General features: G+C 38.9%; 1 protein-coding gene across 1 annotated transcript; it reads left to right on the top strand.

The window, feature by feature from the left end:
• The first annotated feature begins 10923 nt into the window (after window positions 1-10923).
• Window positions 10924-12738, top strand: LOC143848947 (RNA-binding (RRM/RBD/RNP motifs) family protein). The gene is made up of 2 exons (XM_077357992.1): window positions 10924-11082; window positions 11781-12738. Exons 1-2 carry the CDS (start codon window positions 11069-11071, stop codon window positions 12553-12555), a joined length of 789 nt encoding a protein of 262 aa, XP_077214107.1. The 5' UTR covers window positions 10924-11068; the 3' UTR covers window positions 12556-12738.
• The last annotated feature ends 3575 nt before the right edge of the window (window positions 12739-16313 follow it).

Raw genomic sequence — 16313 nt, 5'->3', positions numbered from 1 at the left:
AGGAAAGTTGGGGTTTTGAGGGAACCCCTACTGGCTTATTAAAAAATACTTCACTACATGGTCTTACACCATATATATTCTAACAAGAATTTTGTGACAAAGCCTGCAAACCAAAAACATATTTCTTACACTCCCTATTAAAACAAAACAGTACTGTATAACTTACACCATAGGATGATCCAAACCGTCCAATTGATGTGCCACATCGTAAATAGGGTGTTCCCAAAAAACACATTTCCATGCGATGATCCTAGCCCTGCAGTCTGTAGAGGAACGGCATATTTAGGAAACATTTATTGGTTGGAGGGTTGTAATTATCCTATGGAAATGAATTTTGGCACACAACCTACTTACATTGTGGCCCATGGAATGGACGGTTTGGATCATCCTACGATGTAAGCCATACAGTAATTTTTCAAAAAAAATACTCACTATCAGGACTTACACTATATAAAAACTCTCATAATAACATCATTTTCCTCTAAATCATGGGGAAATGGGTCACACGGGCCGGGTCAAAATCACCCTGAAATGGACGGTTTGGACCATTAAATGGACGGTTTGGATCATCCTATGGTGTAGGCCGTAAAATATTCAGTACATTTTTTCCTTTTTTGATAGGAAAGTTGGGGTTTTGAGAGGACCCCTACTGGCTTATTAAAAAATACTTCACTACATGGTCTTAGACCATATATATTCTAACAAGAATTTTGTGACAAAGCCTGCAAACCAAAAACATATTTCTTACACGTTGGCCCAGAAAGGAGGCCCGGAGGCCATCACTTCAAGTACAACCCATCACCATCAAACCCCAAAAGGATAGTGGGTCCCACAACCACTTGGACTTCTATGCAATATGGTTAAGGTAGTTATTACATAACAAAGGAGGTCAAATGGCATTTTCATCTCTTTCTAAAGAGGGAGAGATAACATCTTAGGAGAAGAAAAAGCCCTCCATCGCAAAAAGATCAAGCAAACACACAAGGCCCTTCACAAAAAATAATAATATAAGGAATCATAATTACACTTTGGTAAGAAGGTCCAATGGCATGGGGCGCCCTTCTAGCTGGTTTTTTCCAATGGCACGCTTTAGTTTAGCATTCCCCACTTTTGAAAATTTATTGTATAAAATTTAAAAATGAAGTTGTCTTTTAAATTTTCATGTGGCTTAATACTATTCTATAAAGAAAATGATGAACCTGGGCTTAATACCTATAAAAAATAAAAGTAAAAAATAAGTGTGAAAACATTGTACAAGGAAAATTCACTAAAAACCTTTTCAAAGAATTCGAAGGAGCATTGAATACTAAGATTCATTCACAATGATATTATGACCTGAAAAATGCAATGACTTGTGGGGTTCATTAATACTTTATCATGTTCATAGTTGATTGTTCGAGATTTGCAATTGTAAATTGTATTAAGACTAAGATGAACCACTTAAAAAATTCAAAACATATAAATTGAAGTTGAAAATGAAAAAAGATGAGAAAATAAAAATTCATAAATCAAAGAGAGGAGAAGAATAGACCTTTTATGTAGAAAATTTATTGAGGAGCATGAGACAATTTATCAGATCACCAAACTCTACTCCTCAATAAAAATAGCGTAGCAACTTTGGTTATTAGGGAATAGTTATCAAAGAAGCCTATTCCTTCATTTTGTTTGAAGTCTTTCGCAACTATTCTAGGCTTAAATTTTCCGATTTGTTTCATTAGTTTGAAGTTACCTTTTAAATATTCATTTGTAAACCGATAAGTTTGCAACCTGTAGGTTTACAGCATATGGGTCGATCAACTAATTCCGTATATGTCATTTCTTGAATGAAGAACTAGAAGTAGATATTCTTGAATAGAAAACTAGGAGTAGAGATCTATATAGACCAATCTAAAGGTTTTGTGGTTAAATCGTTGATGGAAAACTAGTAGTAGAGATTCTTGAATTGAAAACTAGAATCTATGTAGACCAACCTAAAGGTTTTGTGGTTAAATCATTGTTAAAGGACAAGAAGTAAACTATGCAAATTAATTAAATCATTGTATGACCCGAAACAGGCAATTAAAAAATTAAATATGTTCAGAGATCAAGATCCACATTAAAAATCTTTACCATGGGCAAACCCAGCCCAGTGAAGCTAAGCTGGGGCTGTGGATGTGGATGTGGATGTTGCCTCTCTTTGGTGCCCTAAACGTGGATATGAATGTGGATATGGATGGGGACAGGCAACTTCAGTTTTTTACACTAAAGAGATAGACCATCTCTCTAATAGAAACGAAATCACCATTGCTCAATTAATGATTCATTCATGAGTACACACTCTGTCAATAGCTCCATTTCATCCTAGAAGCTTCTCACCAGTACACCAGTACTTGTCCTCAAATTTCGATTGTTAAGGGGTCATTTTACCTTAATATTTTTCATCAATTAGATTACAAGGATTTCTTGTTCAGTCTATATATACGGAAAACAAGTGGCCCATTGTAACATGCATGCAAGTCTCTCTCTCTCTCTCTCTCTCTCTCACGTAAAATGGGTATAAAACCAATTTATGCATATATTTTATTATCTTGGATTTTAAAATCCCTAAAACCTATGTTTTATAAGCTATATAAAACCTGGATTGTACATTTTCATGATTATAAAATCTAGGGGTGTCAATGGAACCAGACGGTCTGATGGACAGGCTGAATCCGAACCTTAATAAACGAGATCTAGGCACATGAGAAGGATCCATTGACATATTATGGATCCTAGCTCTTCGTAAGATCCGAAAAATTTCGGATCGTGATCAAGACATGGCAAAAAAGTCCGATGGATGGTCACGATCCGAAATCTTTTTCCTAAAATACCCTCAAAATATTTCTTACATTAATACTCAAAGGAGGGTTATTTTTATAAAAATGAACTAAATATTACTTACCTTACAACTTTCCACTTCCCCCCCTTTTTCCAGGCATCTTTTTCTCTTCCTATACACAATTGGTTTTTCTTCCTATAAACGTGCCACTCACCTTCAACAAGGATTAGTTACTCAAAAGTTTTATCGTCGCGCACCCTCGAACATTAGAGTTCTTTTCAACAATAAATCCTATTCTTCCTCAAAATTGTGGGTTATTATTAGATATAGTGAGTAATTCTTTTTTGAATTGAGGAAGTTTTGGAGTTCATTTCAAATGAAAAAGGCTGAGATTTTTTGTTGTTTTGTAAGTAATACCTACTAGGACACTCCGATGGACGGTCCGATTTGAAATGGATCCTGAGCAGGACACAAGAAGTAGGATCCGAAGAACACTCTGAATCCGATCCGACCAATAAGAGATTTGAATGGATCGTGACTAAGACACAGGTGGATCCAATCCGAAGTGGATCCATTGACACCCCTAGTAAAATCCAGATTTTAGCTTATAAAATCTAGGTTATGGCTTATAAAATCCATGTATCCAAACGGCCCCAAAATGAAATTTTGTTTTACACCACAAAATAAAGGGAGATGACTTTTCAACCCCCGCCCCCAAAAACAAGGATCATGCGCCCCCTTGTAAAGTAAATTGTGTCAAATCACGTTAAAGTGGGGGGCGCATAATCCTCAAGGGGGGTGAAAAAATCATCGCACATGCTTGAATGGGCAAATGCACGTGTGAATGATGCCCATGTCTTTACCACGAGATAATAAATTAATTCTTGCCAGATTTTCCACCCTAACATGACCATAACCAGTACTACAGCCCCACAACAGAGCCAAAAAGGCTAAGAGGGAAGGGAAGTCATCATTGAAGAAGATAAGCCTTTATTTAATCAATAAATTTTGTAGATACTTTGACATTACTCAATGATTCTCATCTCATGATATTTTCACTACAAATAAAATCAATGTAACTATGAATTTCGGGGATATGATGGAATGAGATGTAGCTATACATGAGACACTACCAAATTTGGAAGTTCATTTGATGGACACTACTTCAAAGTTTCTATCAATTAGCAATCACAGTCAAGGGTTGATCTTAGTCATCCAGATTGTGCCCTTCAAAGGAAATGATTATCTTCATGAGGGTTCCACTAATGATCACTCTAACACTGGCTACATTTGGATCATCGAAATCAAGAATCAAAATCAGCATCTTACTCTGATTCCCCCTAAAAACAAAATGAGAAACTATTATCGTAGGATGGAAAACTGATTCTGACAAGGGAGATGGTATTTTCACCCCCTCTCAGTACGCATTCACCCCCTTAAAACATGAACAGCGGGCAATTTTAACGCTTTTTGACGTCAAATCACGTTAAAAGGGGGGCGAATGGGTACTGCATGGGGGAGGGGTGGAAATATCATCGCCTTTCTGACAATCATTCTTAATTTAGTTGATTTTATTGAACTAACTAAGGCCATGTTTGGCAGCCATAAAAACTTTTTCCATGAAATATTAGTTTATCTAGTGGTGGGAGAGGGGCAAGAGCGTAGGAGAGGGAGAGAATAGAGAGGGCATGAGTGAGGAGAGGGTGAGAAGTGATTGAAAAACAAGAAAAGGAAAAACTCTACTAAAAAAGAGTTATTTTTTTTCTATTGTTTCAGTCACTCAGCAGTTAGCACTGTCTCCTTGATCTTGCCCTCTCAAATTCTCTCCCTGTCCCACTCTTTCTACCCCTCTCCTGTCACTTGGAAACTACCCTAAAAGAAAATTTCATGGTTATGATTCCGACAATTCAAACGCACCCCACCAATCACCTAGTTTTCTACCAGGGTTTCATGTAGGTGCATCTCATGTTATCACTCCCTTTCACAAAAGCCAGTATGGCTTAGGGGTTTTGCTTGGCATTTGGGTTCCACATCAGCAAAACTCCATGTTTTGTCTTCAATATAGCATTGAAATCCTTAGAGACTATCAGGGATGTCTCCTATTGCATGTTTGCTGATGTTCCCTTCCTTATAATATCCAAGCCAAAAATCACAAAAAAAGGTGAAATTTTGCTTGGATTTCTTGAGAATGAGGCTTTTTCTCTCTCTTCCCCCTCTCTCTCTAGATCGGCAATGACACTCTCTACCACTACTATACAAGCTTGACAACCAAACACTACTTACCATTATTATGTAAGTTCCAGAAAAATCCAATGCTTGTCTTCCTATGTTGACCACTTTACACCACTAATCTACGAGGTAAATACCTGCAACCAAACCGAGACGGTTTCTAGTCAGTGTTTCACAATGCTCTTGAACTAGGATTGAAGTTCTCCTCATGTGCGATAAATTGCGGAGAAAATGACAGAGACATCATTACCGCCCGCACCACCAGCCCCTTCATTGGATTCTCTTATCCATGCTGGCTCAACTCAGACAAAATCACCCACACCTGACACCATTGTTTCACCAAAAAAATTAAAAAACTAAGAAAGAACACATATTAAATCTCTCCCTCAATTAAAAAAATTCCAAACCTAATACCACATTCACACCCAAAAGTAAAAGCAAAATGAATTCATAAAATAATAACACCCAATCATGTTAAAATAATATATTATATTGCAAAACAAACCCAATACACCAATCCCATACAATTCCATATCACAATCAAAAGCAAAAAAGCACAAATGTGAAAAAGAAGGAGAAGAAGGAAGCAATGGAAGAAGCAAAGCAAAAGGCCTTTGTGCTTCTTTTTCTTTTTTTTCTAACAAGTTGACTTAAACAGAGGAAAGCTGCTGCTTTTGCTTCTAAAATCAATCTCACAACACATTCAAATCCTCACATTACATTCCATTTTCAAATGTAGTAGAAGTAAAACACACTAAAATATCCCTACAGTTTCTCTAAATTTGATTAGTATTTCCTACAAATACACTCCCAAATAAAACTAGCCAAAAAAAAACTCAAATCTCTCACTCTATAACATGGAACCAAACCTTCAAATCCTCACATTACATGTCATCACCAAATGCAAGAAATGAAAATCAGAAAGAAAGATACAAAAAAAAAAAACAATCAGGGCTAAAAGTAGCTGATTAGTATATACTACAAGCACAATCCCATCTAAAAAAAATCAAGCTCTCAGGGTTGAAACTAACTGATTAGAGTAGACTGTAGGGTACAAACACGACACGCATTTCAAACTGAGATGTTGCGAAAAGCGAAGAAAAAGAAGAGCTCTAAATCTGGAGAAGTAAAGAAGGAAATTGGAGCTTTTTGTGGAGAGCAGTGGATTGCTATCCTGCGTTTTTTTGGAGCAGGAGGGCATGCAATGAGCTCTGGTATTCTAAATCTCTGAGCTTTAGGGGTTGAACATCCATTGCTAGAGATTTCACCACCATTTTCGCCCTCGAGATGAGATAATCGATTAGGACTAGCCATGGAAATACAGTGCAACTCATTTGCTGATTCTTCTATCTTGTTCTGGGTTCTTCTTCTTCTTCTTCTTCTTCTTTGAGCTGGTGGGGCCATTACTTGAGAGATTGGAAATTTTCTGCTAAAATCTCTGATAATTTCAGTTGAAAAAAGATAGGCTCAAGAAACAAAGATTCTCCTAAAACCTCTGTTAAAACCCACTAAGCACAGAATAAGAAACATAGCTATCTGGAGCTTTAACTGTTTCTATTAAAACCTTTGCTAAAGCTAGAGAAGATGGACTAATTTAAGAGAAGTTGAACTTCTTCTACAAAGCCCAAAAACAAAAAGTTTTTCAAGAACCAATGTCAAAGATATCTGGGGCTTTAATAATTTTTGGGTATTGAGCGAGGATGGTTTATAGGGCGTATGCACGTGTGTGTGTCACGTGTCATGAGCAGCCTCTTAGGTGATTAGGGAGGGTCACCAAATCTGTGACCTGCCCTAATCTTGTGGTCCACATTCAATTCTTAGAAACGTTCATTCGTGGGCCCAACCATGAATGCTTCACGTGGGATAAAAAATTGATTGTTTCATCTATTGACTCTTTTGGCCATTCAACCCCCTTTTTCGTTTAAACTGTACATTTGTAAGTCATTTATCTACCAAATGATTAAGATGCTGTCTCCCACTAGTGTTTTTCACAGTGTACTTTTTAAATCTCTACACATTGGTTGGAGGGTTAGCATCATCTATAAAGATGTTGTTTTTAGGGGCAGGGCCTATCTACGTTGGGGCTCCCCACAAATGAATGGTTTGGATCATCCGATCATATGGTCTGTACCCTTTTTCTTTTGTCCCACTTTAATGTTCACACCATATGAAAATTTGAGAGTGATGCATCAAGATGCAAGGGTGTCAATGGATCCACTTCCGATGGGATCCACCTTTATGTTGGCCACATCCTATTCAAATACTTGATGGATCCTTTTTAGAGTCCTGTCATGACCATATGCAGCGCTTTCACTTAGCACTGTCAGATCACTAAGCCCGACTTTCGTCCCTGCTTGATATGTGGGTCTTGCAGTTAAGATCCCTTTTGCCTGTGCACTCGAGGGTCGTTCCCCGTCCACTCCGAAGAAACCTTTGAATGCCACCTCTAGTTAGAATCGGACAATCCATCGGAGTTTCTGGGGTCCTTCCTAATCAAGGACATTGATAGATTAACTCCCTTTTCTTCAATGTACCACCCACCTCTAGTGTATTTACGACTACTCTTTTACACCATAATTAGTGGTCCGAGGAAAAAGAAGGGATGAATATATTATTCCCCTTCACTATAGACAAAAATGAAGGAAAAGATGAAGGATATTTTCATACTATTTTTGCTCACCACTAGGATCTAAGATGCACCATCTCCATCGGATTTTGTGGCTATCTACTTGTTTTTCCCAAATCTTGTCCATTTGCATCGAGATCCATTAGATTCATCCGTTTGTCTTAGCTTAGGTCTATTGACACCCCTTGAAGACTATGGAAGACTAGCAGTTAGGGTGGTAATACGGTCCACCTTAAGAAATTACTTGTAAATCTCCGTGTTGCGTACTTGCGTCAACAAAATCAGAGGATTTTTTTATTTCCATATTCGCCGTTAATTTAGACTCCAATTGGTCGTGCCTGAGAGCAATGAATATCAGGTGTCCGTGCCCATGTCAGGCCAGCTCTTGCAGCCTACAAGACAAAAAGCAGAATTAAATACAACATGTACGGTAGCCTGGGAGGTCACTGAAAACCGTAGTCCATCGATCCCCATGCTGACCAACTGACCATAAGTCCGATCAACTTACCTTTTGGAGACCACGCTGATTGGATCATCCTGGGCCCTCGACTCATCAACACTTACTTAGGGTTCGACCAAGTAAAGTTCAACCGTTGATTTTTATAGTCTCGCCATCGTCACATATTCTTCTACTTAGTCAAGGGTAGATGGCATAGGTTTTCTTCAAGCCATTGATTGCTCGCACAGCTTGATCTGTGGACAAGATCTACATCCGAAACTAGATATGGACACTCTTGATTGGGGGTGCAACCCGGGTCACGTTGGTTCGGGATGAGGCCAATCCCAACCCAACCTGAGATAGCATTCCCTCAACCCTATCCCAACCCAACCTGAGTCTCGGGTTGAGGATGGTCAACCCTAAACCAACCCGCCTCTAAATCTCTCAACCCTAACCCAATCCATCTAACCCAAAATCAGGTCAGGTTGTTAGGTTGGTCTCGGGTTCTTCTAGGGCCAAATTGAAAAAAATGCAATAACTCTAAAGAAAATAGAGATAAAATTAGAGGACGGAGGTCGGGTTCATGTTGGATTGGGTTACCAAGGCCTCAACCCCAAGTTAAATTGGGTTGGCTTTTCCCAACCCAACCCGTGGAAATGCCAACCCAACCCGAGGTAAAATTAGGTTGAACCCATCGGGTTTGGGTTGAGCCTGACCCAAGTTGCACCCCTACTCTTGGTCATGTAGTGATGATGACTCATCACATCAACAATCTCAATCTCGAAGGCGTCTGGATCATCCTATCATGTTCATCTCCTCACAATCACATTCCATCGTGCAATTAGAAATGAATATAGATCTAGTTTTCCTAACTTAATTATGAAAATTGAATCTCATGAACCGTCATCGTATACTCTAATTATGAATGATTGCACATATGCCATAAATTAATCGGCCATTTTATATTTTAAACAGACATTTTTTCAAGGAAAAAAAGGAGTATTCAAACGTATTTGGGATTTTATGACAAGTTATATGAGAGCGATGGATCTTCCAATTCCAAAATTCCAGGAATTGTGATGCACTTAAAGTTCAAGGGAGTGTGATCTACTTAGTGGATGCTTCAGACGATCCAGATCCACTATCAGATCATCCACTAACCGTGAATAGAAATACTTTTCTTGATTTTGGATTTCTAAAACTTCTGCAAAGTTACAACAGCATGTAATTTGTTACTTGTGAGTTGTGACTATGCTCACATTTGGAATTGCAAATTTCTAAGATTGCGTAACTACGAATAGTCCACTTGTTTATGTTTCTTTCTGTTAAAGTTTAAAAGATAAATAACGCCTTCCTCCAAGCTTTCCTAGCAAAGTCTAAGATAGCATAACTCTGAATAGTCCACTTTTTTAGACTTCTTTCTTAGTCGAGTTTACACTTCTTACTTCGTTTCAGCATGCTTTCCTAGATTAGAGCTATACTTTATATTCTCCTTGAATTTTTTGTTAGTAGTTTCAAATTTAAATAAAAAAGTCATGAATTTAAAGTAAAGATGGGTTTTGGTTAACACCTTCTGACTTTATAACTTGATTGGATGCATATTTAGAATGTCTATCAATGTTGTTTACGGAGTCAAATGGGTCCAAGGTCAGATTAAGCGACTACTACTCAAATTTTCAAAGATGCGATTTTCACTAATTCTAAAGAGGTCAAGCATTGGCGCAACGATACGGTTGATCCATTATGACCTGGTGGTCACGAGTTCGAATCATGAAAACAGCCTCTGTGCACATCTAGCCCTCCTAGGCCCCGCAATGGTGGGAGCTTCGTGCCCTGGGCCGCCCAACGGGGTAAGACAAAACCAAACCTCCCTCTCGTGGACAAGCCAGGTCAATCCAAGGTGAATCCTTCCATTGTGAGTAGCTCACAATCACTGTATCCCGTGGCCTCAAGTAGGGCTGCAACTCGGGTTGGGCGGGTCGGGTTTTGGAGAACCCAACCCTACTCGAGAAATATCTCAGGTCGGGTCGGGTCAGGTTTTTTTTCCGGAAAACCCACGATTCCCAAACCCGGCCCTACCCATGATAAATCTCGGGTCGGGTCGGGTTTTTCACGTTGACGCAATTTTTTAAGGAAAACTCTTGTTTGGCAAGGCAACTCAACTCATAGAAGTAGAAATTACACTCACATTACACTTGAATCAAACAATGATGTAATTACACTCACATTACACTTGAATCAAACAATGTTGTAATTACAGTCAAACAATGCTGAATCAAACACTCGAATCAACTCAACTCATAGAAGCAGAAATTACACTCACATACTATAACAGTGGGTGCATGGGTTTTCACTTTTAACTTTTAACTAACAATAGAAAAAAAAAGTACATACTATAACTTATGTAACTTGGGTCGGGTCGGGTCGGGCCCCTTCAAACCCGGCTCGACCCGAGATTCATGCGGGCTTTTGGATGCTCAACCCGGCTCGACCCGAAACCCATGAAACCTGAACCCAACCCAGGTTATTTTCGGGTCGGGTCTATGCGGGTCGGGTAAAACCCGGCTCGAGTTGCAGCCCTAGCCTCAAGGACGTGAAAATTATGGTTGATGAATTGTCATGTAGACATTTGGCCACATGTATATGTCAATCCAAACCACCCAAATTGGGGGCCCACTAGGCAAGGGCCATAACTAGAGGAAAACGCACTTAATGAGACGTCATTAAATGGGAGGTTAAGAAAGAAAATTGAGCCGGACGAGGCAAAAGAGTTGATTGATGAGATGCTTAGCCTAATCTAATCGAACGATTAAAAGTGGCCTTGCACTTCCACGTGACAGAACTACAGAAGGCCAAGTGAAAAGGTAAACATACCCTAATAAGTAGAAGCAGTTCCTCATTGATAGTTTGTTGTGGAAGGAGAGAAGGGCAAAAGAGCAGGTAAAAGGGGAAAAAGGGATCGGGTCTGTTCGGGAAAATGTTCTCAAGAGGGTAAGAGGGTTTCTTCTTTTGGACTTCGATTTCTATGCTTTTTTGTTTTTTTATCTGCTATCGATTTCATTGCCTGTTGAGTAATCTAAGATTCAATTACTAATCAAAATCTGAATTCGAACCCTAGTAACCCTTTTTTTTTTTCTCCTGCTTGCTGTATTTCCTCTGTTTTAAGCCTTTGTGGAGGAATTGCTTTTTGCCCTATCATTTCCATCTATCTCTGATTGATAAGATGAGAATTTCAGCATCATATTTTCAGAACTGGATATTACAAGCTTAATTTCAATCTTCCAAACCCATTTTTCGATTTTGCTTTCTAGGGTTTCTCTCTTTTCATTCAATTATGTTGAAACAGGATAAAGAAACCCTAGTAGTACCTTTTCAAAAAAAAAAGAAGAAAGAAAGAAAGAAAAAGAAAAACAAAGAAGAAAAGAAACCCTAGTATCAAATCTAAGTATTTCTGCATATAGATGAGTGGGTAGCTTTCAAGTAGTATTGACGGCTTTCTTTTCACTCAATTATGTTGAAACGGGATAAAAAAACCCTAGTAGGTACCATTTCAACAAAAAAGAAAGAAAGAAGGAAACCCTAGTATCAAATCTAAGTATTTCTGCATATAGATGGGTGGGTAGCTTTCAAGTGGTATTAACGGGTGGGTTGTCATGTCTTTTGGTTTTTTGGGTTTTTGGGGACTGAAGGCAATTCGTGGATGGTGGCGATGGGCGTGAAATGGGATCGAAACGGCAGCGATTACCGGATCTTAGTCCATCATTTTACAGTGGTTCTCCGGGGTCAGGGTCGAGTCTCATGTACAATGCATCTCCATACACATATATAGGCCAACCCCCGCCATTTCCGGTTGTTCGATTGCGTGGCCTTCCCTTTGATTGCTCAGAATCCGATGTGACCGAGTTCTTCCATGGTCTAAACATTGTCGATGTCCTTTTCGTCCACAAAAATGGCCGGTTCAGCGGTGAAGCGTATTGTGTTCTGGGGTACCCTCTTCAAGTAGAATTTGCCCTACGTAAGAATCGCCAAAACATGGGTAGGCGATATATTGAGGTTTTTAGAAGCAAAAGGCAGGAATATTATCGCGCTGTTGCCAATGAAGTTTCTGAAGGAAAGAGTAGTCCGCCACGCAGAAGCGTTCCCCGAGCAAGGTCTTATGATGATGGAAAGAATGATGCTGAACGTGAACATACAGGGGTTTTACGTTTGAGGGGATTGCCGTTTTCAGCGGGAAAAGATGATGTGTTGGATTTTTTTAATGATTTTGAGCTGTCAGAGGACTCTGTTCATATCCCTCTTAATTCGGACGGGAGGCCAACAGGGGAAGCATTCGTGGAGTTTGCAAGCGCAGAAGACTCAAAGGCTGCAATGGTGAAGGACAGAATGACGCTTGGAAGTCGTTATATTGAGCTATTCCCTTCGTCAGTTGAGGAGTTAGATGAGGCAGTCTCAAGTGGACGATGAATTTTATCTCTGCAATGTTAAGTTTACCTTTTCGTTATTTTCAGGTTACATACAGTTTGAGATTTCATCTTAGTGTTGAATTAATGCTTTTCTAGTTTCTTTTGTTGTTTGCTTGTTGCAATTGGATTGATACCTGATACAAACTTACTTGGTTATAAACTTTTAGTATGTTGTCTTTTCTCATGGTGATATTTTCCTTGGTTAAAAGTGAATTGAGAGGGAACCTATATGTGCATTTACCTGCTTCATGCAATTTGAGATTCCATAATAGTATTGAATTTATGCTTTTCTAGTTTCATTTTTTCTTGTTGCAATTAGATTGATACCTGATGCAAGCTAACTAGGATATAAACTTTTAGTATGTTTTCTTCTCTCGTGGTGATATTTTCCATGGCTAAAAGTGAATTAAGAGAGAAACTATATTTGTATTTAACATAACTTTGGTTTTGTCTTGTGCCTTTCTTCTTATGACATTTTATTATATTTTCTTCCTCTCATATCTTTTTTGATTAATTCATTTTTTCAAATAATGATATTCCTATGAAGCCTTTGGTTGCTGTTCCTGTAAATACGGTGCTAACTGCTAACTTTTTTTTTGGACCCTCATCAATTCAAAGTTGAGTTTTCAATGTTCAAATGTTACTCAAGAGCTTAGGAAAGGCTCAAACTAAAAATTGTTCTAGATTGAGCAACGTTGAACCTCTATTAGGCTGAGGTTTGAATTTCCTTGTATGCTATGGTCGAGGCTGCCCCATCATCAATAGTCATAGTTTCTGCCATCATGACCCTTGACCTGTACAATTTATTGCTTCCCCCGAGAAAAGTGGTCCCATCATGTATTCTTGCCGACTCCATCCTCTCCCGGGCATTCGACCTAGGCCCTAATTCATGTCGTGCTTTGGGATCTGTTATTATCTGTCATGTTGTGCCCAATCATCGGAGTGCTATTAGTGGCCAGATATGTGCTTGTCGGAACCAACACTTCACCAAGTGTTTATCATCACTTCAATGCTCACAATCAACAGAATCCTCACATGGTTCTTACTCATCATATGAGAGATTTTTTCTCTCTACACCCTCTAAAGTTTTTGGGTATTAGATACTGGTGCCACACGACATATCTTATATGATTCATCCAGGGTTTCAAAACCTGGACTCGTGCGAGAACTCGAGCAAGTCAAAGGAGTTTTGATTGACTTGGTAGGACAAAACTCGAGCATGTACGAGAAATCTACAATGGTAAAAGGGAGTTGACTCCGGGGAGTTGACCTCCCTTGTATTGTAAATAGTGGATTTAGTCAAGGTTTCAAATATCCATTCAGCATGGGCTTCGATCCCCATAGAAGTAAAAGTACTTCATGGAAGTCCATGGAAACAATATAGAAAACCATCCATAATTTTTTAGCAAGATCGAAGGCCTATTGACATGTGTTATCCTGCATGTCCAGAACCGTAAGATTCATAGGAAAAATAGACATGTTTTGAAACTTGATGATCATGATGATCATGCCATTTATTTACGTTTTGTTTTGCTCATCTTATCAATGGAATCCCATTAATATTTTCTAGATATATATGTGTTTTTGGATATATGGGTCAACCACAAGCAATCAAACTTCGGACTTTGGTTTGAGCTTTGGCTTTGGTCCCCATGGAAGTCGACACATGTTGGCCGTAATTGTACACATTGGTGGAAGTTTAAAATTATTCGTTCATGTACTTTATCTTCTATTTTTCCTTATTTGGGTTTCTCCGGGATCGTCATGATTGGTGGATCCCTTCCTCCTATTAACCATGTAAGTTCGACATTTGTATCATCTTCTTTTGGTTTTTTTCTCTCCTACATGTCTCAATCGTTCGTAGCATGTTAAGAAAATTGTTGTCTATCTCAATTTCTTTGCTACTTTATCTTCACTCCATTTGCTTTTGTGAAGGATATGCAATCGGGGAATCTCTCTAAGGAAATTCTTCGAGGCAATCTGTACCTTCTGTCTGCACCATCTTGTTCGAGTTCTCCTTCCAGTTCCAACGTCGAAGACAAACCCATCGTTCACCTTAGTGTGTCTGAATCGAGTGGCATTGGAACTAGATTTTCAATCCAAGTTGAATGTTTTTGCATTGCTCTTTTCCAAGTTGATAGTTTTCTCCATCAAGTGGACACGAAACAAGCACTGTATCTGGATTATGTGAGGGGTGGAGATAGTATGGAGAAGCCATATCAATTGTAGGATCCATTCAACGACCCATGATCATTGGAAATAGACTCTTGTGGAGCATTGGTGAATGATGGAATGGGGCTGGATTCATTGGCCATGATAACCAAAGTTTGGAATGAGAAGAAGATGAGGAAGATAATACGCTGTTGTTAGTTGATCTGATACCACATGAAATTTCATGTAAAAAAGAGCTACGTCACATTTCATTCCTCTTGGAGAACTCTATATACAACAACCCCAATAAAATAGAGATAAAGGATATCCCATGGAAGTAGGGATAAGGGAAGCAAAAGTCCTACATCCTACAATAACAGGTCACCTGTCCTACTACAATAGGCAACCAAAGCAAGCCAAAATCACTCTCATGTCAATATTTTCCCTTCGCAAACCAACGTTGTCAAAATCTACAGTCTACTTCTGTTCCTTATTTGAACCTTAAAGTTTCCCTTTGAAAGTTATATCCACTAATTCAATGGTTTAGGTGCAGAGATTTCTTTCACTTATTTGTCAAATCATTGATGCAAAAGCCAGAAGGGGGGGGGGGAGACTGTGCTCTAATTGAAGTTTTAAAGCTTTGACTCTTTTTTTTCATTATTTTTTTCTTTTAAAAGTGCAAACTCGGAATTCGCCCAATATAGTCTTAAGCATTCGTGTCTCATCTCATGTTGAACTTGTTTGTTTTTAATTTACCACAAAGCCCATGAGACAAGCAAACATTTTCTTTCTCTATTCTCTTTGACCACTCCATTCTACATTACAATTGAAGTGGGCTTTTGGAGTTTGACTCTCCCAAATGATTTTTTTTTAATGTTACGGATAAATTCATTAATAAAACGAAGACCGAGGGGTTTTTGAAAAGATACAAAGAAAGGGGCAAAGAGCCGAAACAATACAGATGAAATAAAGAAAACGAAGATTGCAACTACGGAGGAAGGAAGTTGAAAAACTCCACTCTCTCCCTATGTACTCCATCTCTACCAAGCTTATCCGCCTCTTTGTTTGCTGTCCGCCTTATATGATTGAAAGATATCGAAGAGGGTCCCATTCTATCTTGAATCTCATCAAAGAATGCTGCAAATCTCCAAGGAACCGTGTGAAATTTTCTTAGCCACCTTATGGCATTGAGAGAGTCTCCCTCTACCACCACCCTATTCAAATCTTCGCTTTGCAAGAAACAAATTTCTTGGTGGATGGCTCGAACTTCTGCCTCATTTGAATCTGCCACTCCTATTGGCCCACTGAAGGCCCAAATGACATCCCCCTTATCATCCCTTAACAACCCACCAATACTTGCAAGTCCCGGATTTCCCAAACTTGAACCATCAAAATTTAACTTGAAGGTACCATGAGACACCGGGGGGGGGGGACATGCTTGTACCACTTTAGGCTTATTAGTAGAGGCGGTACAAATCACTTTCCACCCATGCCATAGATCGTATGCCGATACAAATATGAACGGTTCTAATGTTTTGACCCATGAGATAGATATTGCAATTACCTTATTAAACAGGTATTGGGGTCCCTTAGAGTAACCCTTGAATA

Source organism: Tasmannia lanceolata, unplaced genomic scaffold (genome assembly GCF_043159265.1).
Source record: "Tasmannia lanceolata isolate RefF3 unplaced genomic scaffold, GAP_Taslan_0.1 ptg000003l, whole genome shotgun sequence".
Classification (NCBI taxonomy): Eukaryota; Viridiplantae; Streptophyta; class Magnoliopsida; order Canellales; family Winteraceae; genus Tasmannia; species Tasmannia lanceolata.
This window is presented reverse-complemented; position numbering and strand designations above follow the sequence as displayed.